We start from the raw sequence: 24,657 nt of genomic DNA, 5'->3' as shown, positions 1-24,657 counted from the left end.
GGGAGTTTAGAAGGTTTGTGATTATTATTTGTTTTGTACATGTTGAGTTTGAGGTCCTTGTGGGCATATTCAAAAAGGATATCTGGATAAGAAACTGGGTAGATGATAAGAATTTGTGGGTCATCAGCATAGATACTGAAGCAATAGAAGTGATTGTAAGGCAGATGTCTAGGTATAGAAATGTCTAATGCAAGAGGAAGTGGTGCTTCAAGGAATAGGCCAAGAAAGGACTAATATCAAGAGTATGATGTTTCAAAACCAAGGGAAGGGAGCATCAGTAGTATTAAATGCTTTAGCCTTAAGTTCCTGGCATGTCTCTTGTTAAAATTTTCCAATTCAAAACAGGATGGGACTGTTTCTTAACTCCCAGATGATAATAATAATAATGGTAAAATTCTAAGATTCGTATAGCACATTGCATGTTATTATGAACTTTCTTTAAACTTCTTTTTTTGAAAACGTTCTTATCTTCATAAAGATTGGAAGAAAAACAGTAAACACACACTCTTCATATAGGTTCACGTGTTAACACTGTGCCACATGTGCTTTATCTTTGTACACACAGACTTATTCTCCTCCCCTCCTTTCTTTTTTGCTGAGACATCAGAGTTAATTGCAGATATCATGATACTTCATACTTAAATATTGCAAATATCATGATATTTCATTCCTAAATATTTCAGTGTGTTTCCACTGAAAGGAAGTAGTTATATTTCCTTTATAACTATATAAGTAGTTATATTTTCCAATATAACTACTTATATAATTAGCATACTCAGGAATGTAATATCAATTCAGTACTGTTATTTAATATGTAGTCCATAATCAGATTTCCTCTATTGGCCCAATAATGTCCTTTTAGTCTCCCCACCCAATATCCAAGCATCCATGCTTCTTTTTAACCATTATGTTCTACTGCTTTGTATTTCTAAGTAATTTAATGCTCACTGAGAGCAAAGAGTATTCTAGCTCTGGTAATAGAACTGCAAAATGATGAAGATCTTGGTTGGAAGACTACTCATTATTAGGTTTTACACTGGGGGAAGAGGGTAATGTTTTGTTTTCTGAATCCTTTGGTTAGAGGTTTTTGTTTTTTGTTTTATAATCTTTTAAACTCAACCTGCTTCATCCTTCCTAATCCTTAGTTAGTTAGTTTTCAAAATTTTGGCGTATTATTCACGTCTTGGGTCGACATGAAGTCCTCAGTAGTTAAACATTCTCTGCGTTATTGGAAAGGAACTGAAAACCTGGCATTATATAGAACTACTGCTGAATTTTATCTTATTTGTGTTTTGCTGTCTTAGTTGGCTCTTCGAAATGAGGAGGCAGAAAATGAAAACAGCAAATTAAGGAGAGAGGTTAGTAAAAAATTTTAGTAGTTGTGGTGGTTCAACAAAGATACTTATTAAAAAAGTATTCATAAATTAATTCTGTAACCAGAACTAGAATTGTCTAAGTAATTGATGTTTTTGAACCGTGTTTTATGATATGACTTTGTCTTAGGGAAAAAGAAAATAAGTTGAAAGATGAGGCCGTTAAGTACTACATTCATCTCTTAGGTCTATGTGGGTAAATCTTGCTTTGTTTTTTAAGCTGTTCTTTGCTAGTTTGCTAACTGAATATATGACTGGATTTCTGCCTTATTTCCTCTTACTTTATCTGGCATTTTTAAAAAACTTTTGTTTCTCATTAAATCTTACAAATTCTGATTATTATTTGGTTCTTCTGAGCCAAATAATGTTTGTACATTGTTTATCCTGATAGTGCTTATCTTTTTAACATAATCAAAATGTTTTTTTTGTTTTGGCTGGTAATTAATATTCTTGCTTTCTTTGATTATCCAAAATAATATCTCATTCTCCTAAAAATTTTTTTTGTTTACTTTAATTTCTAATTATTATATTTAATTATATATTGCTTTTCTCATTTCTAATTACCTTTTTCCTGTCCTCTTCTGGAGAACAAACGTCTAAAGAAAAAGGTGAGGCTTTAAGGGTGGTGAAACCTTGGAATTTTAAAGATGTGTTTTGAGATCACTATTCAGAGGGTGAAATTTTGTTTCTTTGGATAGTTTTTTTTAATAGAATACTGTGTTTGATCTGCCTTCAGAATGAACAGCTTCGTCAGGATATTATTGACTATCAAAAACAAATAGATTCGCAAAAAGAAACACTTTTATCAAGAAGAGGAGAAGACAGTGACTACCGATCACAATTGTCTAAAAAAAACTATGAACTTGTCCAATATCTAGATGAAATTCAGGTAAAATGGATAGAAGTCATTTCAAAGCAATGATCTTTATAAACCTTTAATTTCATTATAATATAAAACTAGTATTTAGCCCTACATTTCAATATATTTAGTATAAATCTGCAACTATGTATTTGTAAAACATGAAATAAATTGCATCTTTGAAGTTGCAAATCTTGCAAATTCATTCTTGTTATATTCCTATCTTGAGCACTGTTTAAGAACTAAGATACTTACTTACACTTTTCTTGATATTTAATTTGGTTTAATTGACCAATAGCAATTGATACTAAATATCTATGAAGAATTCTGTTTTCTCCAGCAGACACTTATGACTCCATTTAGTATTAATTTAAATTTTAGTTTCTTAAATTGTTTTTAACTGTAGCATCTTTACCTTTCTTAGACTTTAACAGAAGCTAATGAGAAACTTGAACTTCAGAATCAAGAAATGAGAAAAAATCTAGAAGAGTCTGTACAGGAAATGGAGAAGATGACTGATGAATACAATAGGATGAAAGCTATTGTGCATCAGACAGATAATATAATGGACCAGTTAAAAAAAGAAAATGCTCATTACCAGCTTCAAGTAAGAATTCCTGTTTGACTTATTTGGGCAAACTTCATATTGCCTCATTACTATTTATTTGAAACTAGAAAGTACTTTTAACTTTCTAGGGTATGAATTTTTGTCTTATGCTCTAGTATGTCATCTTATACTGTAATATGTTGCCATGGTAATATATTTGTCTCTATGTGTTTCTCTAGTCCCCTTACGTATACCTTGTAATTCCTGCCATGTAGAGTATATGGGTGATACCTGAATGAATATGTAGATAACAATACTGCAAATTTTCTGCTAAAACCTCTTAGAAGTCCTGTGGACCATCAAGCTTAATTTTGTACCTTAAAATAAATACACTCTAAATATCATAGAAACCAATATATTGTTTACTACTTAAACTTGTTTAAAAAATAGAGTAATACTTAAAAATACAATTCTCTAATGACAAAAAATAATTATACAACTGTAAAGATGCACAAACAATTAAAGGTCACCTTAACTACAGAACTGCTCCCATAATGAATATGCATTTGTAATGTATATGTATATATGTGCATATGTATGCTTATCATGTGTGTAATATATGTGTAAATATTCATATACAACAAATGCATGTATAGTACACTAATTTGCAACAGTTCTTGAAATAGTTGTTGCCTTTTAGGTGCAGGAGCTTACAAATCTTCTGAAAGCAAAAAATGAAGAAGATGATCCAATCATGGCAGCTGTCAACGCAAAAGTAGAAGAATGGAAGGTGCTTTTTTCAATTGCTGTAATAGCTTTTTCATTTTCATTTTAGATTTCAATTTTTTAGTCTTAATTTTCTTTAAAGTTCTTGTACTAGTTAATGACATTTTTATTCGGCATTTTTAAAAGTGTATTAAATGTTTTAGCTGGAAAACTCTAAGAACTCGTGTGTAGACCTCTAGCTTATCTGTTGTTGAATGAGCTCTTCTACATCAATGAGTTAAATTTAAAATTTTTAATTTTCTGATAGAAATCTAAGTCTAACATATAATATGTCATTTAAAATAGATAATTATAAATAAAATTTAAATGTTTTCACGTAAACCATAGGTACCTTGTATATATTAGTTATATAGTTCCAGGTTTAATTTTAGTGTTTCTGACTCTCCTTCCATGTTATATTAATCAAGCTATTGGCATTCAGTGGAAATGGGAGTAAGGAAGTGGATCAGGAACTGAAGTAAGGAAAGGGATCTTTCAGAATCACCTGAGAAGTCTTTTCAGAAGTCTGTTCCTCCTCAACACTCTCTAACTCCAACCATAACCCCAAGACTTACCATATCAGAAGTTACGATTGTGATGATTATATATTTTGAAAAAAGTCTGAAATGATTCTGAATATATCTAATTTTAAAAGCTATCACTTTTATAGTCTTTGTTTCTAACAAGGTTCACATAAATCTTGTTGGCTATTTGAAATTATCATGTGGGAATCTCAGCTAACCTATATTTTAAACAAGAGCAGTAGCAGTGGAAATGAAGTTTATAGAATCAATCAGAGGTCAGTAAACTTTCTGTAAAAGGCCAGGGAGTAAATATTTTAGAATATTTGGTTTCTGGTGTATCTATTGAACTCTGCTATTATAATATGAAGGCAGCCATAGACAATACATAAATAAATGAGCAAGGCTGTTTTCCCAGTGAAACTTTACAGAAGCAGGCAGCAGGCTAAATTTGACCTATGAGCCATAGTTTACCAACCAACCCAGGAAAAAAAGAGTTGTTTTTAATCGTTTATATTGGGGGAGAGATGTTAGCAAATGTATTCTTCTGCACTTCGTTTTTACTTAGTATCTTTTACTTAGTTTATATCGGTACATATGGTATTACTTTGTTCTTTTTTTTTTTTTTTTTTTTTGCGGTATGCGGGCCTCTCACCGTTGTGGCCTCTCCTGTTGCGGAGCATAGGCTCCGGATGCGCAGGCTCAGCGGCCATGGCTCACGGGCCCAGCCGCTCCGCGGCATGTGGGACCCTCCCGGACCGGGGCACGAACCCGCGTCCCCTGCATCGGCAGGCGGACTCTCAACCACTGCGCCACCAGGGAAGCCCGAGAACAGCTTTTTCAAATATTTAAGCATAATAATTAAAACAAGTGTACATGGTTAGAAAACAGATCAATCAATATAAAGAAGAGAGTCCCAAAATAAATTCAAATTCAACAGTTTTGTATGTAATAAAAATGGAAGTGTATTTTAGTAGGAGAAAAATGAAATATTCAATAAATGATGTTTAGACAACAGAGTAGCTCGGTTGCATCCATATCTCACTCTTCATACCAAAATAAATAATATATAAAAGATTTACATGTAAAAGATGAAACTAGAAGATACTAGAGAAAATATGAGAAAACAATTTTATACTCAGAATCCTTTCTAACTATGATACAGAGGCCAAAAGCCATAAAAAATATTAAATTTATGCAATATAAAAAAAATTCTTCAGGGGCTTCCCTGGTGGCCCAGTGGTTGAGAGTCCGCCTGCCGATGCAGGGGATGCAGGTTCGTGCCCCGGTCCGGGAAGATCCCACATGCCGCGGAGCGGCTGGGCCCGTGAGCCATGGCCGCTGAGCCTGCGCGTCCGGAGACTGTGCTACGCAACGGGAGAGGCCACAACAGTAAGAGGTCCGCGTACCGCAAAAAAAAAAAAAAAAAATTCATAGTAACAAATACCATAAAGCCAAAAGACAAGTGACAAACTAAAGGAATATATTTGCAATATATATCACAATTACACTTGTAGCATTTATTCTACAGACACACATTTTCAAAATAAATATACAAGGATATTCATTACATTGTTTCTAATAGCAAATATTGGAAACCTCCTAAACGCCACATAATAGGGAATCAATAACATATATAACTACAAAGAAAAATTACATTAAAAAGAACAAAGTAGGGCTTCCCTGGTGGCGCGGTGGTTGCGAGTCCGCCTGCCGATGCAGGGGACGCGGGTTCGTGCCCCGGTCCGGGAGGGTCCCACATGCCGCAGAGCGGCTGGGCCCGTGAGCCATGGCCGCTGAGCCTGCGCGTCCAGAGCCTGTGCTCCGCAACGGGAGGGGCCACAGCGGTGAGAGGCCTGCATACCGGAAAAAACAAAAAAAAGCTGTTCTCATTATTTATCTGTTTTTTAGGTTCTTATAAATGTGCTTTTTAAATACAAATTTTAGAAACAGTTCTTTAAAATATTTTAGTTATTTTATTGGGTATATATTAAATTTATAAATTAATTTATAGATTGATTTTGATATTTGGTCCTAGCAAATAACACAAGGTACCTTTCATTTTTTAAAAATTGAGGTAAAATTGACATAACATGATACTAGTTTCAGGTATACAGTGTAATGATTCGATGTTTGTATGTATTGCAAAATGATTACCCCAGTAAGTCCAGTTAACATCTGTAACCATACATAGTTACAATTTTTTTTTTCTGGTGAGGAGAACTTTGAAGGTCCACTCTCTTAGCTATTTTCAAATATGCAGTACAGTATTAAAAAATGGTGATTAGAGGCCATGAAGTGGATGGCAATGCCTTAACCATATGCATGTTGTCAAGCCTGAGGACCTCTTCCATTCTTGTCTAGAGGAATGCTAGCCTTTTCCTTTCATACAACATAACAAGATACCTTTTATTCATTCAAGATATTTTATGCTTCTTAGTGTCATTTTAATGTTTTCTTCATAAAAGATTAGTTGTAGAAAACCTTTTGTAATTGCAGGGAGTTATTTATAGCTTAGTGTTCTAGGAATGGGTTTTGGAAACTTGAGATTGTTTAAAAGATTGAATTTCTTAAAAAGCGTAAAATACAGTGTATATTTTTGAATCATTTCTTATTTGAATTTCAGGTTGTATGCACAAAAGAACAGTGGTCATTCCAATAGTTGCTATTTTCTCACTTCAAAGAATTTTATTTCCTATATTTTCTCGAAATCTGCTAATGGTATATATTAAAATATTTACCATAAATGAGGAATGGTTTATTAATTTTCCTCTTATGTAACAGATCCTATTTTGTTTATTTCTAGTTAATTTTGTCTTCTAAAGATGATGAAATTATTGAGTACCAGCAAATGTTACATAACCTGAGGGAGAAACTGAAAAATGCCCAGCTTGATGCTGATAAAAGTAATATTATGGCTCTACAACAGGTAAAACTTTCTCAAAATTTGGTTTATCAACAAGGTTTGTTAAAGTTGGCAATGAAACTCTGAATTATGTCTTATTTATCTCCTGTGCCTAATCTAGTCACTTGCACTTTTGGGTATATAATAAAGTCTTTTGAAGTTTCTTATACTGTCCAGTCCCAAGAAAAAATTAGAATTAAGTTTAGAGTTAGGAATAAAATTATTTTATGTATTTTTCTCTATTGATGCAGATAATACATTTATTGTTTTGCTTGGGAATTATTTAATAAGAAACTTTAAAAACTTTTAGAAATTTAAAAAATATCTTAATTCTCTGTTACTAAAGTCTATTGTGTTGTGTTTTAGTGCTGAAATATCCTGTACAATGTGAAATAAGCTAAAGTATGGTTATAATTTGTACTGTATAAAATTTTTGTTTTTATTGATAGTACAAATATATTCATATAGAAAGAAGTTACACTTGCATCAACTGTGCTCTCTAGTCATAGTCCAAAAGAAAGAAGGAAATTTGGGAAGTATTTGGAGAATAAGGACAATTGCAAGGGACAAGATTTTTGAATGAAGTACTGCAGGGGTGAAAGCTAAGTTGAGTAAAGGAAAAAGCACAAGGTAAAACACAAACATAAAATGATAAAAAGATAGAATTGGATGATGAAGAAAAGTAACACAAAAGGAGTCATTAGAAGCCACAAATATTAGAGAGTTCTGGAATTCGTATTTGTGAGAGTGCTTGCCCATATATCATCTTTAAGTACTAGAGTGACAGCAGTATTCCTACAGTGATTAGTGCAGTTGAGGCATACAAAATAATACAAGGCACAGTTTTGACTCACAAAAAATATATTCTATAGTCTTGTTGAAAAAAACAAGACCTACCTTTTCTCTTACTTTAAAAATGTAGATTAATATTCATAAAGTGATAATATGTAATATTCAAAATATTTTATAGGGTATACAAGAACGAGATAGTCAAATTAAGGTGCTCACTTACCAAGTAGATCAATATACAAAAGAAATGGAAAAAAATACTTTTATTATTGAAGATTTGAAAAATGAGCTCCAAAGAAACAAAGGTAATTCAATGTTTTATAAGTATATAGTCATTTTATATACCATTAAGTTTTTAAAATAGTTTATTTTTATTAAAATGAAATTATGTTATGCCAACAGATATATTAGTGATTTTTCTTTATTTGAATTTTATATTTTTAAAAAAATTGTACAAGGTATTATTGACTACTGTATATATGATATTAGTATTTACACAGGTAAATGATGGCAGTATTTTCTGTAGTTTTTCTCTGATGAAAACTACATTAACCTCTATTACCAGATTGGCTGTATAAAAGAAATGAAAAATGGTGATATAATTGTATTTATCCTCTTTTTGTAGTTAACAAAGAATGGAAGAAAATAAAATTTCGATCAGTGTAGCAACATCGCAGAGATTTTTCAGAAGTAAATGACTTGTCAACATTTGAATTAACCTTACCCAACTTGATATGTCATTATATTCTCCCTACCTCGGGTCATGCTAGCTTACCTAACTCATCAAATCCTTTGAATGTAAGCCCTTACAACATTAGTGATCTTATATTTCCAAAACACTATATACTGTAGTTATACCAGAACACATTAATGCAAACTATTCATAATAAGTTCATGACATATTTATTGTAATTGCTGAAGATAAAAAAAAATTAGACACAAAGGGGAAATAATGAGTGAGTCTATGTGTGTGTTTGTGTGTAAGTGAAATAATGGTAGTGTGGTTGTAATTTAGATAGTGAGGCAAAAGCCTCACTGAGGAGATATTTGAACAAAGACTTAAAGAAGATGAGGGAGTGAGCCATGTGGATGTCCCTAAGCAGTGAGAATAAGTGCAGGGCACTGAAGCAGGAGTGTGCTGAGCATGTTTGAGGAACAACAAAGAAGCCTTTGTGGCTGGAGCAGGGTGAGCAAGTGGGCAGTAGTAGGTGATGAGATCAGAGAAGTAACGAGGGGTCATATCATATGGGGCCTTACAGTTCATTGTAAGGACTTCGGCTTTTCTTTTAAGTGAGAATGGACATCAAAACATTTCTGAAGAAAGGAGTGATATATTTTGACTTGGACTGTGTCTGCCATAGACTCTAGGAGTGGTAAGGAGAGAAGCAGGGAACCTGTTATAAGACTACTGCAATAACCTGGAGAGAGGTGATGGTAGTTTAAAGCATGGAGGTAGCAGTGGAGTTACATGTAGTCAGTTCTGGATGTATTTTGAAGGTGATAGAAATGAAATTTGCTGACAGATCAGATGTAGGATGTGAAAGTTATCAGGGCTTTTGGTCTGAATGCTGGGGAGGGCTGTGGAAAGAGCAGGTTTAGAGATGGTCAGGTACTTAGTTAAACAGGACATGTTAAAGTGTGAGATGCCTATTAGACATCTGAGTGAAAATGTTAAGTAGGTACTTGTATATAGAAGTCTGAGGTTCATGAGGAAAGTCTGGGCTAAACATATTAATTTGGGAACTTTATGCGTAAAAATGGTACTTGAAATCATGAAGCTGGCTGAGATCATCAAAGGAGAAAATGTTGGTTAAAAAGAAAAATCTTAAGACTGAGCCCTGGGATGCTTTTACTTTAGAACTTGGGGAGATGAAAAGGAACAACCAAAAAGGCTGAGAAGGAATGACCAGAGAGATGGGAGGGAAACCAGGAGCATGTAGAGCCCTGAAACTCACATGTGGAATGTCATCAAGGAAGAGCATAGGGCTTCCTTGGTGGCGCAGTAGTTGAGAGTCCGCCTGCCGATGCAGGGGACATGGGTTCGTGCCCCGGTCTGGGAGGATCCCACATGCTGTGGAGCGGCTGGGCCCGTGAGCCGTGGCCGCTGGGCCTGTGCATCCGGAGCCTGTGCTCCGCAACGGGAGAGGCCACAACAGTGAGAGGCCCGCATACCGCAAAAAAAAAAAAAAAAAAGGAAGAGCATAAGCAACTGTGTTCCATACTATATTCATTGCTGCTGCTAAGACAAGAGGAGCACTAAAAATTGACCATTGGATTTAGCAGTGGTCACTTCTGGTGCAAGAGAAGATGGGTAGAGATGAAGTAGGCCAATACAGAGACTTTTGAGGGCTGTTTCTATGAAGGAAAGGAGAAAAATAGAGTGGTAGGGGGATAAAGAAAATGGTTTTCTCTTTTAAATGGAAGAAATAATCATGCTTCTAAGTTAATAGGAAAGACCCATTAAAGAGGGAGCAATTCATGAATTGATGAAGCAAGGGAGGGAGAGAAGGACTTCTGGAGTAATATTCCTGAGAAGGCCGTGGGATGGGATCTAGTGTTCAGTGGAGTCGTTGGCTTAGGAGCACAGAGAGTTCATCCGTAGTAACAGGAAGAAAGGTGGGGTGTATAGTTACTGTCAGATGTGGCTGGGTAGATGTCCTGACAGTAAAAGTTTTGGTTTTCTCAGTGAATGAGGAAGCAAGGTTCTCAGCTGAAAGTGAGGATAGAGGCAGATATATTAGAAGTTTGAGGAGAGAGAAGTAAAGAGAAGGTAGGAAATGGTCATCTGGAAGAATGAACCAGACTAGGGAAATATAGCGTGATTGTTGAGCAGCATCAAGGCCCACTTGCTATACTTATTTCTACATGTGTCTGTATTACGTATGTATGAGAATTATTCTTTGACAGTAGCTTAAGTGGCTTTAAAAGGATCACTGATGTTGTGGGGTTTGCATATTCCAGCCACCAGGAGAAAAAGTGGCGGTTGATCTCTGCTGTCAAATAAGGAAGAGGTCTTATATAGTGACGCTTCTGTCAGTCCGTAGTCTTGTAATTCCTAAAGTCCACAGAAGGTGTGTGTACTAGAGTATACTCTGTATCTTGAACTTAACTTGTGCATGACAGTTAATGGTGGTCTCCTTTCATTGGTTAAGATTAGTTTTAGCTCTCAGAAGCATCTGAAAAATGGTGGCAAAATCAAGATAGAAGTTTATTTCTCACTTGTATATTGGTCTAGTTAGGCAGTCTGGGGTATTGCCTTCATCTGCCTTATGCAAAATGGAACTTTATCCTCACATCCAGTCCCAAACAGCGAGGTAGAGGAAGAGGAGGCAAGAAGCAAAGAGCATGTACTGAAGGATAGGCAGGTAATATATTGTGGAGGGCCTTGCAGAAGAAAGGGAGAATAGATTTTGGGGACAGGAGCCTCTGTCACATTCTCCAGCTAGGCTGTTCACTCCAGAGAACAGGGCTCACTTCTTATAAACGTGTGTGATCTCCCACACTAGTCCAGTGCCCATATATAAGTATATGACCTATAAATCAGTAGATGTTTATTATGGATGAATGTAAGAATGATTGTCAGTAAATTTTAGAATGATACAAATACTATATTTTGGTTTTAGCGACAGTTAGTTAAGATGTACAAGTAGGAATTTTTTAACTATTAGTTACAGTTAAGTTTAGCTGCAACTGACAGAAAAAAATCAAATGTAACAATGGTTTAAACAGGATGGAAATGTACTTTTCCGTGATATAATCAAAGTTGAGACAACTAGTTTAGTGTAGGTGTGCTACTTGTACAAATACCAGGTACCAGGGACCCTGTATCTTGTTGCTTTGACTATCAGCATGTGGTTTCCATCTCATGTTCTAAGAAGATTGTTTGAGTTCCAGCTCTAATGTTCATATTCCAGCTGGCAGCAAGGAGGAAGCAGAAAAGAAAATTTCACTCCTCTCCTTTAAAAACATTTCCTGAAACGTGCACATGGTCTTTCTGTTTATATCCTATTAGTCTCATGACCACACCTAGCTACTGGAATGTAAGTGGAAATTTAGTCTTTATTTCAAGTGGCCATGTGTCCGTCTAAAAATCCATAGTTCTATTCAGTGGACAAAAGGGAGCTAACTATTAGAAACAGCAGCCTTTGCCACAATTATCATTCTTTGTAAAGCAGTGTTTTCCAGTCTTTTATAATCCATACCCTTTCAGCTAAGATTTTATTAAAATTTCCTTTTTAGTTTTATAAATAAAACCAAATCAAAACTTTATTTTACAAATACAAAATTATAATATTAAATGGACTTTTTTTAGTGACATACCACTTTTCCTGCTTCCCATACTGGAACCAGTGTTTTATAGGAGTAAGTAGTCAATTCAGTTCATTCATGATTTTAATTTTTACCCTGTAGGAGCTTCAGCACTTTCTCAACAGACTCATTATATGAAAATTCAGTCTAAGGTTCAAATTTTAGAAGAGAGAACTAAAGAGGCTGAGAGAACAGCTGAACTGGCTGAGGCTGATGCTAGGGAAAAGGATAAAGAACTAGCTGAGACTTTGAAGCGATTAAAAGATTACGAATCGGTATGTATTTTTATCTTGTCAATCAAGGAGCTTAGAATTATTCTTGCCACTTATAGACTGTTCTGTGCCATTTTCTTTATACCGTTTAAAAACATTCCAGAAGTATCTCGTGATAAAGATTATCCTAATTGATTTATACTGAAGTGTTCAAACTTTTGTGCAGCATTTACTTTTTGGCAGAATTGTTTTCAAACCATTTGATTAAAGCATTTTACCCAGATAATCAGTTTTGGTGAGGCAGCAGGATTAGATTTTTCGTAATCTGTGTCATTGTACCACCATGTAGATGTGACACCACTGATTTGTTGTCTGAAAGTTGTAACAGAGACAGTTTTACCACCTACTGTGCCAACACAGCCTTACTTTGTAGTTTTTATATTTTTAAATCTGATTATTGCTAAGTCAGGCAACTAATAACCTACATATTCTAATGGTATTGCTGATTCTCCCTTACTATTCCTTTTCTGTATTTTGTTAAGTGTTTTATGTGTAATATTCTGAGTTACTTTGCCATTAGGATGCTATACTGGGAAATTTCAACTGTTCCATTTCTTGTTATTATTATTACTGGATTTGTTTTTTAAAAGTACAGTAAAAAACACAGTTTACAGTTGTAAATCTTAGTTATATGTGCACTTCCCCTCAGACTTAATAAGAAAACAAATTCATGAATTTGACAGTTTATTCAAATAAACAATGTTATATTTAAATTACATTGGGTATTTTTCAGGGAGTTTATGGCTTAGAAGATGCTGTTATTGAAATAAAGAATTGTAAAAACCAAATTAAAATAAGAGATGGAGAGATTGAAGTACTGACAAAGGAAATCAATAAACTTGAATTGAAGATCAATGATTTCCTTGATGAGAATGAGGCACTTAAAGAGCGTATGGGTAAGTCATCTTTTAAGATATGTAGTTTGCTCAACCTAATTGTCAAGTCATTTTTTTTTGTTTATGATTATTTTTAAATAGTTGGATGCTTTTTTTAAAAATAATTCCTCCTATAAAAATATTTAAAACAAGTAAAAGTGGAGCTGTTCCAGTTGAAGTGGGATTATGGATTTGATGGAGCTGGGATGGTGGTTGGGCAGACCTGGAACACTGCTATATTCAGTCAGAGATCTCCTCAATAATAATTGCATGCTTAAAAAAAGGAAAGCTACTTAGTTAATACCACTATTAGAAGTTAACCTTTTTTTTTTTCCAACAAAAGTAGTTTGTTAGTTTGCAAAATGCTCTAGTTTCAGATGAATTCGTGGGGACATTTAGAAATACTGTTTAATCCTTTTTAAGACTTTTAAATACTTGACTTTTATAATTTGCACTAAGTTTTACTTGGGTTGAGTATTTTAAGGTTACTATTGATTCTAAGAAGTAATTAATAAATATAGCTTGAGAGTTTATATATTGATATCAATAAATAGTTCATTAGTGAATATTACTAGTTTGAATGTTACAGCAGTCCAATCTAAATTGCTACTTTAAAATGGAAATAAATATCTAAATCATGATTTCATTATACTTGGTAAATACCACTTAATGCTTTCTTAGAGTTAAAATGATCACCTGTAAAAACTATTCTCTAAAGGAAGGAAAAATAAATATTTTATACATATTATTTATTTGTAAAAAAGTGTCTATCTAGGACCCAGAGTCATGCCAGGGCCTCAAGTTAGACTTAGTCTAATCAACTTGATCTACCAGATCACGGCCAACTTCAATCTGGACGTTCCTAAAGGTGACTGAGCCGTCACAAACACCAGATTTTCTGTTTTTTAAAGGCCCCAAATCTTGCTTTATAATTACTTGAGACAATCTTGATATCTGGTTTTCAGAGCATAGCTGCTTAGTAATGGGAAGTTAGGAAAGAGGCACACTGAGAGCATCAGTCTAGTCATGATAAAATATAGTTGATATTGATATTAATATTGACTACTATGTGCCAAGCACTGCTATAAGTACTTTATTTGGGTTAATTTTATTATACCCCTGACAACAAGCCAAAAAGAAATACGTGTATACATTCATACACATGTACTTACATATAGTATTATCCCTACAACCAGTTAATAGTTGAAAGTGGGAATTGAACCCAACTTTGTTTTATTACAAAGCTTCTGTTCTTAGTACATTATAGTACTTCTCTGACAGTCCAACATGGAAGACAGATCATAATATGTCTTTGTCAGGATTTCCATTAATAATTGTGATAAAATTTTAGCTTGTATGGTTACAGTTCAAATACCTGAAAAATTCTTGCACAAAAAGTCCCCCATTCTTCAGTGATGCTGGCTAAATAGATTATAACCAGTTGCTTGATGATAACCAGTTGCTGTATGAAGTTTTCGTAGTACATTTGAATATTAATAAGGTTTTAATCATTTTGCTTGTTATTTTAGGCCTTGAACCAAAGACAATGATTGATTTAACTGAATTCAGAAATAGCAAAAGTTTAAAACAGCAGCAGTACAGAGCTGAAAACCAGATTCTTTTGAAAGAGGCAAGTGCAGTAGTCAATTGGTTATTTTCCTGGTTGAAGTAAAGAAAAATACTAACAATTTAAATTTTGTAGATTGAAAGCCTAGAGGAAGAAAGACTTGATCTGAAGAAAAAAATTCGTCAAATGGCTCAAGAAAAAGGAAAAAGAACTGCAACTTCAGGTATACTGTTATTCCAAACCTTTAAAAGAATCATTGGAAAATGAATTGTCTGGATCTGTAATTTTCTGTATGTTAGAAATAGTATTGCTATATTACTGTGGTTTTGCTACAAGTTTGATAAATGAAAATAATGGCCTGATGAAGAGTGTATGAGTGAGTGTCATTGAGTTTAGTCCTAAATCTAAACAGTTAAAAGAATAATAAGTGAACAAAAAACAAACATCAGAATCATGGACTTTTGAAAAATTTACAATATAATCTGTATTAATTTCTAGACAATCCCAGTATGTTGTGATTAGTAATGATAAAACTTAGTAATTTTTGTCAATATATATTACTGTTAATATTTTCTTTTTCCTTAAAAGCTATGCATTGGAAGCTTTAATAGTACATTATTCTTTACTAAGTGAAAGTAATGTTTTATTGAATAAAAATTAACAATTTTTTGTTTTGTTTTATCTTACATGATATAAAGAGAACAGTTGGTTTATTTTTTAATAGTTATTATAGTGCTTTTTTGTAAGACCATAGAGAAGGCATTTTTTTCTAACTTGGCCCAAGCCCACAAGTATCTATGAATAATAGAGGGTTTTTTGTTTGTTTGTTTTTGTTTTGTTTTTTTTAGCATTATGCTGTCTATAGTACAATACATCAAAAATTTCTAGAAGGGCAAAACTTCGTAATTTATTAGTGTATTAAGCAATTTAGTCATTATTCATGATTCTTATTTACTTTCTTTTTATGTGTCTTTTAACTATTAAGTACTTATTAAATGGGAAAAGAATGATAGCAAAGATAAAATTTGTAATTGTTTTTCATTAATATCTTTTTTAAAGATTATTTTTATTTTATTTTATTTATTTTTTTGAATACATCTTTATTGGAGTATAATTGCTTCACAATACTATGTTAGTTTCTGTTGTACAACAGAGTGAATCAGCCATATGCATACATATATCCCCATATCCCTTCCCTCTTGAGCGTCCCTCCCACCCTCCCTATCCCACCTCTCTAGGTCGTCACAAACCACTGAGCTGATCTCCCTGTGCTATGCTGCTGCTTCCCACTAGCTATCTATTTTACATTTGGTAGTGTATAAGTCAATGCTACTCTCACTTTGCCCCAGCTTCCCCCCATGCCCCCTCCGTGTCCTCAAGTCCATTCTCTATGTCTACGTCTTTATTCCTGCCCTGCCACTAGTTTCATCAATAACATTTTTTTTTTTAGATTCCATATATATGCATTAGCATACAATATTTGTTTTTCTCTTTCTGACTTACTTCACTCTGTATGACAGACTCTAGGTCCATCCACCTCACTACAGATAACTCAATTTCGTTTCATTTTATGGCTGAGTAATATTCCATTGTATCTTAAAAGCTTTTGCACAGCAAAGGAAACCATAAACAAGACGAAAAGCCAACCCTCAGAATGGGAGAAAATATTTGCAGATGAAACAACAGACAATAGATTAATCTCCAAAATATACAAACAGCTCATGGAGCTCAATATCAAAAAATAAACAACTTATTAATATCTTATTAAAAGTGAGCTAAATCAGGAAGTTGTATAGGAGGCTACATATAGATCAAGGATTTTGGAAATAATTATTCTATATTTTGTTTGAGTTAAAACTTGATTCTAGTTTTTAAGAGTTAAAGTATTGGAATAATAGCAGAGTTATTTTTATGTTTCTCATTTGTTAATTCTTTTATATGTAGGATTAACTGTTGAGGACCTGAACCTAACTGAAAACTTTTCTCAAGAGAATAAAGTGGGAGGAAGAAAATTTGATTTCATGAGCCTCAAAAATATGAGTGAAGCACAATCAAAGGTAAATAGTAAGGTACTGCTATGGTGAAGAGAATAAAGAAAAATATTATTATCAGGGCTTTCATTTCTGCCCCCATTATCTCATTTTGGACATTGCTTCTTTTTATACTTGTTAAATAAAATGAAAATGTTTTATTTCAATAACCTGTCAATCCCAAGATTCATTAATGAGACATTATTTATTCTGAATACAGATTAGGAGTTCAGATAAAGTAGAGCTGCCACATAGGAGACCATCATTCAATATTCCACAGTCATATCAGAATGAGCCTGAAGAGAATATGACCATAGGATCATTATCAAGAATGTTATCTGAAATTCATCATAGTGTAGAAAGTGAAGTGGATCCTTTTGTCTCTTTAACTAGACATTCTTCATCTATATAAGTGAAAGATAATATTTCACCTCCAGAAACTATTACCATAAGGGAGATTTTTAAAGCACCCTGTCTACAGTCTTTAACAAACCTAGAATCATTAGTCAATACCTTTAGTAAGGAGAATCATGAAGAAATAAATGACCATTTATACTCTGTGTCTGATGAGTCTATGAAGAAAGTATCAGGAAGCCATCAGGCACTTGAGAAGACTAATTTCACACAAAAAAGTGATTCTTCTTTACGAGCCTTATCAACAGCTCTAGACTTAATGCAGAAGTTATCACTTAGGCAAAAATCTGCAGTACTTTGTCAACAAATTCATGGAAATAGAGCTGACGTGGCTAAATCACAAGTAGCAACATCAGAAGATGAACAGGTTCGTACCCTAATAAACTACGATTATACCAATTTCAAAGAAGATGAAGGAAAAAGTGAAGTACCTGTACAGACAGAGATTTTGAAAAATAAACTTGAAGTTAATGTTCTGGACCCTGTGCCAATTACTGCACAATCAAAATTATCTCAGATAGATCCACTTGTAAATCTTATAGAACAGCTTTGGACAGAACTAGTATTTCTTAGATCTCAGGTGAGCTCTCCTCCAAATTACATTCCTAGGATTTTTTTTTTTTCTTTATTTTTTATTTTTTTTCTTTATAACAAATTTAATCAGTTATACATATACATATGTTCCCATATCCCCTCCCTTTTGCGTCTCCCTCCCACCCTCCCTATCCCACCCCTCCAGGCGGTCACAAAGCACCGACCTGATCTCCCTGTGCTCTGCGGCTGCTTCCCACTAGCTATCTAACTTACGTTTGGTAGTGTATATATGTCCATGGCGCTCTTTCGCTTTGACACAGCTTACCCTTCCCCCTCCCCATATCCTCAAGTCCATTCTCTAGTAGGTCTGTGTCTTTATTCCTGTCTTACCCCTATGTTCTTCATGACATTTTTTTTTTCTTAAATTCCATATATATGTGTCAGCATACAGTATTTGTCTTTCTCTTTCTGACTTACTTCACTCTGTATGACAGACTCTAGGTCCATCCACCTCATTACAAATAGCTCAATTTCATTTCTTTTTATGGCTGAGTAATATTCCATTGTATATATGTGCCACATCTTCTTTATCCATTCATCCGATGATGGACACCTAGGTTGTTTCCATCTCTGGGCTATTGTAAATAGGGCTGCTATGAACATTTTGGTACATGTCTCTTTTTGAATTATGGTTTTCTCAGGGTATATGCCCAGTAGTGGGATTGCTGGGTCATATGGTAGTTCTATTTGTAGTTTCTTAAGGAACCTCCATACCGTTCTCCATAGTGGCTGTACCAATTCACATTCCCACCAGCAGTGCAAGAGTGTTCCCTTTTTTCCACACCCTCTCCAGCATTTATTGTTTCTAGATTTTTTGATGATGGCCATTCTGACTGGTGTGAGATGATATCTCATTGTAGTTTTGATTTGCATTTCTCTAATGAGTAAAGATGTTGAGCATCCTTTCATGTGTTTGTTGGCAGTCTGTATATCTTCTGTGGAGAAATGTCTATTTAGGTCTTCTGCCCATTTTTGGATTGGGCTGTTTGTTTTTTTGTTATTGAGCTGCATGAGCTGCTTATAAATTTTGGAGATTAATCCTTTGTCTGTTGCTTCATTTGCAAATATTTTCTCCCATTCTGAGAGTTGTCTTTTGGTCTTGTTTATGGTTTCCTTTGCTGTGCAAAAGCTTTTAAGTTTCATTAGGTCCCATGTGTTTATTTTTGTCTTTATTTCCATTTCTCTAGGAGGTGGGTCAAAAAGGATCTTGCTGTGATTTATGTCATAGAGTGTTCTGCCTATGTTTTCCTCTAAGAGTTTGATAGTGTCTGGCCTTACATTTAGGTCTTTAATCCATTTTGAGTTTATTTTTGTGTATGGTGTTAGGGAGTGATCTAATCTCATACTTTTACATGTCCCTATCCAGTTTTCCCAGCACCACTTATTGAAGAGACTGTCCTTTCTCCACTGTACATTCCTGCCTCCTTTATCAAAGATAAGGTGACCATATGTCCGTGGGTTTATCTCTGGGCTTTCTATCCTGTTCCATTGATCTATCTTTCTGTTTTTGTGCCAGTACCATACTGTCTTGATTACTGTAGCTTTGTAGTATAGTCTGAAGTCAGGGAGCCTGATTCCTCCAGCTCCATTTTTCGTTCTCAAGATTGCTTTGGCTATTCAGGGTCTTTTGTGTTTCCATACAAATTGTGAAATTTTTTGCTCTAGTTCTGTGAAAAATGCCAGTGGTAGTTTGATAGGGATTGCATTGAATCTGTAGATTGCTTTGGGTAGTAGAGTCATTTTCACAATGTTGATTCTTCCAATCCAAGAACATGGTACATCTCTCCATCTATTTGTATCATCTTTAATTTCTTTCATCAGTGTCTTATAATTTTCTGCATACAGGTCTTTTGTCTCCTTAGGTAGGTTTATTCCTAGATATTTTATTCTTTTTGTTGCAATGGTAAATGGGAGTGTTTCCTTGATTTCACTTTCAGATTTTTCATCATTAGTATATAGGAGTGCCAGAGATTTCTGTGCATTAATTTTGTATCCTGCAACTTTACCAAATTCATTGATTAGCTCTAGTAGTTTTCTGGTAGCATCTTTAGGATTCTCTATGTATAGTATCATGTCATCTGCAAACAGTGACAGCTTTACTTCTTCTTTTCCGATTTGGATTCCTTTTTACATTCCTAGGATTTTTTTTTAATTCTTTTTTATGACTTCTCTAACAAAATTCGATAAGTAGCAATTATAATAAGAATTCTTTTATGTTTGCACATTAACACTAATTTATACACATTCTGTCTTTTAAAAGATCTAAAAATGCAATACATCTAAAATGAACTCATTGACTTGCCTAATTTATTAAATGTTTCTTTAGAATGAAGCCATAGCACAGGATTTATTGATCAAAGAAGCACAAAGTAGAAATGCAGAAATAGAGCTTGAACGTCACAGAAGCCAGGCAGAACGGGTAGTGTAAAGGCAGATCATTAAAAGAGATGATTGTGGTGCCAAAGACAAAAACCTTCCTTATCTGTTTGCCTTTTGCCATGGGTGCGGGGTGGGGGGGGGGAGGGAGAAGGTGGGAGGAGCATCATTGTCTGTTTTACCTTTTAGATTTTATTTTATTTTTGTGAGTGCTGCTACGTTTCTGTAGCTTGCTATGGGTGTGTTAAACCTCAATTGGTCAAACTTCTTTAAACTTCAAAACTATAAACTATTGTCATTTTTTAAAAAGATCAATTGTTTTCTCTTTATTTTGTTTAGAATGAATTTCTTTCAAGAGAACTAATTGAGAAGGAAAGAGATTTAGAAAGAAGTAGAACAATAATAGCCAAATTTCAGAATAAATGTAAGTCACTATTATCTCTTATTTTTCTTATTTATTTAGTCTGTACTGAAAATTATGGGATTGAAAGGACTTTACTACATTCTGTTTTCTAGTCTGTTTTAGCCTTAACTAACTATAATGTATAGACTTCAGTCTCTCATCTATTTGGTTTGCCTTGCTATATTCATTTTCAGAGCATGTTATTAATCTGAATTTATTGTGATGATAAATAAGTCTATTTTTCTCTTTTGTTCTCTAATGAAAGTACAGTTAGAAAAACACATTTAAGAAATTTTTAATATAAAGTAAAGGCAAAGTATGCTTATGATTTATTTCTTTCAGCCATGAGATATATATTTATATGCATAGGATTGAAATAGGTGTGCGATTTAAGTTCATTATTCACACATTGGATTTATAGTTGAATATTTTGTACATTTATTTGCATTTGCATTTTCTAAATGGGTTGTTTTTACTGTATGTGAAACATTTGTTATCTATATAGCATAGTGTAAATTGTAAAAAAATCTATTCATTCAATGAAAAAAATATTTCTTTTTAGTAAAAGAATTAGTTGAAGAAAATAAGCAACTTGAAGAAGGTATGAAAGAAATATTGCAAGCTATTAAGGAAATGCAGAAAGATCCTGATGTTAAAGGAGGGGAAACATCTGTAATTATTCCCAGTCTTGAAAGACTAGTTAATGTAAGTTATTTTTATATTAATGGTTTTATTTTGTTGTTTCATCACTTCAAAGATGTTGTTCCACTCTCATTGATCTCCACAGTTTCCGATGAAACATTTGTTGTCATTGGAGTCATTGTTCTCCTATATGAAATGTGTAGTTCTTCTTGGGCTACTTTCAAAACTTTCTCTTTTTATTTGGTTTTCGCCAGTTTGATTGCAGTGTGCCAAGGGTGTGTGTGTGTGTGTGTGTATGTGTGTGTGTGTAGCTTGTTTGGGGTTTGCTGAGCTTGAATCTGTTCACTTATGCTATTCACCACAATTGGGAAGTTTTCTGCCATTAATTTCTTCAATCATTTTTTTGCCTCATTCTCTCTGGGACTCCACTGAAACATGTTAGACCTTTTGATATTGTCCCACACCTCCTTGAGACTCTGTTCATTTTTTTGTTCCTAATTTTTTATCTTTTCTGTTCCCAGCTGGATAATTCCCATTGATTTATCTTCAAGTTCACTGATACTTTCTCCTGTCATCTCCATTTTTCTGTTTTAATGGTCAGCTTGAGACCTGGCAGAGCTTTTACACAGAATTTTAAGATCCCTTTTGTTGGTTCTTTTCTTTCTGGAATTCCCCTCTCACTATTCTGTGGCTTTGGGTCCATCCTCTGATTTTTAGGCCAGAAAGAAAACAGGTCACTGGAACTGCAGCTTGCCCTCTCAGTTAAGCCTTAAAAACAACAAATTTACTGCTTGCTAGTCCTGTCTTCCAAGTTTCAAGTCTCCTCCAAAATCTGTTGCTTTTGTTCATTTTCTAGAACTTTTATGTAGTAGTTTTTTGTATTCACTTGTTAAATGTGGGAGGGTAGGTCTGTTAGGACCTTACACCACAAACCTAGAAGTGTAATAGGATGTAGTAAGAATATTTTGAATATTTAACGACTTAAGAATTACTATGAGAAAGATTTTAGCCATTAAATGATGTTCTATTTATATTTACCATATCAGGACTTAAGAGTTCTACGGTATTGATGAGTATCTGTTATATAAACTTGAATAAAACATAAATTTTTAGATTCCTAAATTTAAATCTATGTCATTTACATAATCTGAACATACTTAACATGCATTATTATACTATGCTTGAATTATATAGAAAAAAGTCTTATTCATTGAATTTCTTTTTTTATGATTAGTCAATAGTTGAATACTTTTTTTTTGAATTTTATTTTTTTATGCAGCAGGTTCTTATTAGTTATCTATTTTATACATATTAGTGTATATATGTCAATCCCAATCTCCAAATTCATCCCACCACCACCAACGCCCGCCACTTTCCCCCCTTGGTGTCCATACGTTTGTTCTCTACATCTGTGTCTCAATTTCTGCCCTGCAGACTGGTTCATCTGTACCATTTTTCTAGGTTCCACATATATGCATTAATATACAATATTTGTTTTTCTCTTTCCCACTTACTTCACTCTGTATGACAGTCTCTAGATCCATCCACGTCTCAACAAATGACCCAATTTCGTTCCTTTTTATGGCTGAGTATATTCCATTGTATATATGTACCACACCTTCTTTATCCATTTGTCTGTCGACGGGCATTTAGGTTGCTTCCATGACCTGGCTGTTGTAAATAGTGCTGCAATGAACATTGGGGCACATGTGTCTTTTTGAATTATGGTTTTCTCTGGGTATATACCCAGTAGTGGAATTGCTGGGTAATATAGTAATTCTATTTTTAGTTTTTTAAGGAACCTCCATACTGTCCTCCATAGCGGCTGTATCAATTTACATTCCCACCAACAGTGTAAGAGGGTTCCCTTTTCTCCACACCCTCTCCAGCATTTGTTGTTTGTAGATTTTCTGATGATGCCCATTCTAACCAGTGTGAGGAGATACCTCATTGTAGTTTTGATTTGCATTTCTCTTATGAGTAAAGATGTTGAGCATCCTTTCATGTGTTTGTTGGCAGTCTGTATATCTTCTGTGGAGAAATGTCTATTTAGGTCTTCTGCCCATTTTTGGATTGGGTTGTTTGTTTTTTTGTTATTGAGCTGCATGAGCTGCTTATAAATTTTGGAGATTAATCCTTTGTCTGTTGCTTCCTTTGCAAATATTTTCTCCCATTCTGAGAGTTGTCTTTTGGTCTTGTTTATGGTTTCCTTTGCTGTGCAAAAGCTTTTAAGTTTCATTAGGTCCCATGTGTTTATTTTTGTCTTTATTTCCATTTCTCTAGGAGGTGGGTCAAAAAGGATCTTGCTGTGATTTATGTCATAGAGTGTTCTGCCTATGTTTTCCTCTAAGAGTTTGATAGTGTCTAGCCTTACATTTAGGTCTTTAATCCATTTTGAGTTTATTTTTGTGTATGGTATTAGAGAGTGTTCTAATTTCATTATTTTACATGTAGCTGTCCAGTTTTCCCAGCACCACTTATTGAAGAGGGTGTCTTTTCTCCATTGTATATTCTTGCCTCCTTTATCAAAATAAGGTGACCATATGTGTGTGGGTTTATCTCTGGGCTTTCTATCCTGTTCCATTGATCTATCTTTCTGTTTTTGTGCCAGTACCATACTGTCTTGATTACTGTAGCTTTGTAGTATAGTCTGAAGTCAGGGAGCCTGATTCCTCAAGCTCTGTTTTTCTTTCTCAAGATTGCTTTGGCTATTCGGGGTCTTTTGTGTTTCCATACAAATTGTGAAATTTTTTGTTCTAGTTCTGTAAAAAATGCCAGTGGTAGTTTCATAGGGATTGCACTGAATCTGTAGATTGCTTTGGGTAGTAGAGTTATTTTCACAATGTTCATTCTTCCAATCCAAGAACATGGTGTATCTCTCCATCTATTTGTATCACCTTTAATTTCTTTCATCAGTGTCTTATAATTTTCTGCATACAGGTCTTTTGTCTCCTTAGGCAGGTTTATTCCTAGGTATTTTATTCTTTTTGTTGCAGTGGTAAATGGGAGTGTTTTCTTAATTTCACTTGGAGATTTTTGATCATTAGTGTACAGGAATGCAAGAGATTTATGTGCATTAATTTTTTATCCTGCTACTTTGCCAAATTCATTGATTAGCTCTAGTAGTTTTCTGGTAGCATCTTTAGGATTCTCTATGTGTAGTATGTCATCTGCAAACAGTGACAGCTTTACTTCTTCTTTTCCAATTTGCATTCCTTTATTTCTTTTTCTTCTCTGATTGCTGTGTCTAAAACTTCAAAAACTATGTTGAATAATAGTGGTGAGAGTAGGCAACCTTGTCTTGTTCCTGATCTTAGTGGAAATGGTTTCAGTTTTTCACCATTGAGGACGATATTGGCTGTGGGTTTGTCATATATGGCCTTTATTATGTTGAGGTAAGTTCCCTCTATGCCTACT

At 34.1% G+C, this 24,657-nt stretch overlaps 1 protein-coding gene across 1 annotated transcript in view; it reads left to right on the top strand.

Moving 5' to 3' along the window:
• CEP290 (centrosomal protein 290) overlaps nucleotides 1-24,657 on the top strand; it is a 91,083-nt gene that overhangs the window by 7,416 nt on the left and 59,010 nt on the right. Inside the window, exons 7-20 of the mRNA XM_079715342.1 lie at nucleotides 1,305-1,358; nucleotides 1,961-1,981; nucleotides 2,110-2,262; nucleotides 2,657-2,839; nucleotides 3,480-3,569; nucleotides 6,872-6,994; nucleotides 7,941-8,064; nucleotides 12,170-12,342; nucleotides 13,073-13,235; nucleotides 14,744-14,844; nucleotides 14,917-15,004; nucleotides 16,726-16,838; nucleotides 20,535-20,619; nucleotides 21,161-21,303. Coding sequence (XP_079571468.1) covers nucleotides 1,305-1,358; nucleotides 1,961-1,981; nucleotides 2,110-2,262; nucleotides 2,657-2,839; nucleotides 3,480-3,569; nucleotides 6,872-6,994; nucleotides 7,941-8,064; nucleotides 12,170-12,342; nucleotides 13,073-13,235; nucleotides 14,744-14,844; nucleotides 14,917-15,004; nucleotides 16,726-16,838; nucleotides 20,535-20,619; nucleotides 21,161-21,303 — 1,614 coding nt within the window. The remainder of the gene's footprint in view (nucleotides 1-1,304; nucleotides 1,359-1,960; nucleotides 1,982-2,109; nucleotides 2,263-2,656; nucleotides 2,840-3,479; nucleotides 3,570-6,871; nucleotides 6,995-7,940; nucleotides 8,065-12,169; nucleotides 12,343-13,072; nucleotides 13,236-14,743; nucleotides 14,845-14,916; nucleotides 15,005-16,725; nucleotides 16,839-20,534; nucleotides 20,620-21,160; nucleotides 21,304-24,657) is intronic.

The sequence above is a fragment of the Hyperoodon ampullatus genome, assembly GCF_949752795.1.
Source record: "Hyperoodon ampullatus genome assembly, chromosome: 11".
NCBI lineage: Eukaryota > Metazoa > Chordata > Mammalia > Artiodactyla > Ziphiidae > Hyperoodon > Hyperoodon ampullatus.
The sequence above is the reverse complement of the archived record's forward strand: the minus strand, read 5'-3'. Positions and strand labels throughout refer to the sequence as shown.